Source organism: Pygoscelis adeliae, unplaced genomic scaffold (genome assembly GCF_000699105.1).
Source record: "Pygoscelis adeliae isolate BGI_AS28 unplaced genomic scaffold, ASM69910v1 Scaffold21, whole genome shotgun sequence".
In the NCBI taxonomy this organism is placed as follows: domain Eukaryota; kingdom Metazoa; phylum Chordata; class Aves; order Sphenisciformes; family Spheniscidae; genus Pygoscelis; species Pygoscelis adeliae.
The window spans coordinates 10528561-10529057 of NW_008824243.1; the positions used below are offsets into that span (position 1 = coordinate 10528561).

The following is a 497-nucleotide window of genomic DNA, read 5'->3' on the forward strand; positions in this document are numbered from 1 at the left end:
GGGCCTCCCCGAAGGCGGCTGGCAGCAGTATTTGCCGGCTTGCGAGCTTTCCCAGAGCCGGCAGAGGGGGCCCGGTACCCAGCAAGCCTCCAGCAGCCCCCATCCAAGACTGGGAGGGATCTGACATCTGTGCCCCCTGCTTAGACAAGGTTTACAAGTGCCTGCAAAGGTGCTCCAGGCCAGGGGGCTGTGGGAGAGCGGGTGCTCACCCCCGGCAGGGTCCGATACAGGGTACGGTGATGGTCTCTGGGGTCCAGAGCGTGCAACCAGCTGCTCTCACCATGGGTTGCTCGCTCCTGGGCTCTCCTCCACGGCCGGTGCCAGAGCTCACCTTCCATGGGGTGCAACCCACGCTTGCCACCCGACGAGGTCTGCGGAACCGGTGCCGGAGGGCACAGGGTGCACCCGCTCGATGGCCAGCACAGCCCCGGGAGCCCGGCAGCAGCGGTGCAGGGCACTGCAGGCACCGGAGCCCAGCAGGCATACCACCACGTGCT

General features: G+C 67.4%; 1 protein-coding gene across 1 annotated transcript in view; it reads right to left on the reverse strand.

The window, feature by feature from the left end:
• Positions 1–283, reverse strand: part of HAPLN3 (hyaluronan and proteoglycan link protein 3) — a 3654-nt gene extending 3371 nt beyond the window's left edge. The window contains exon 1 of the mRNA XM_009335235.1: positions 210–283. Within this exon, the coding sequence (XP_009333510.1) occupies positions 210–283 (74 nt within the window). The remainder of the gene's footprint in view (positions 1–209) is intronic.
• Between the last annotated feature and the right edge of the window lie 214 nt (positions 284–497).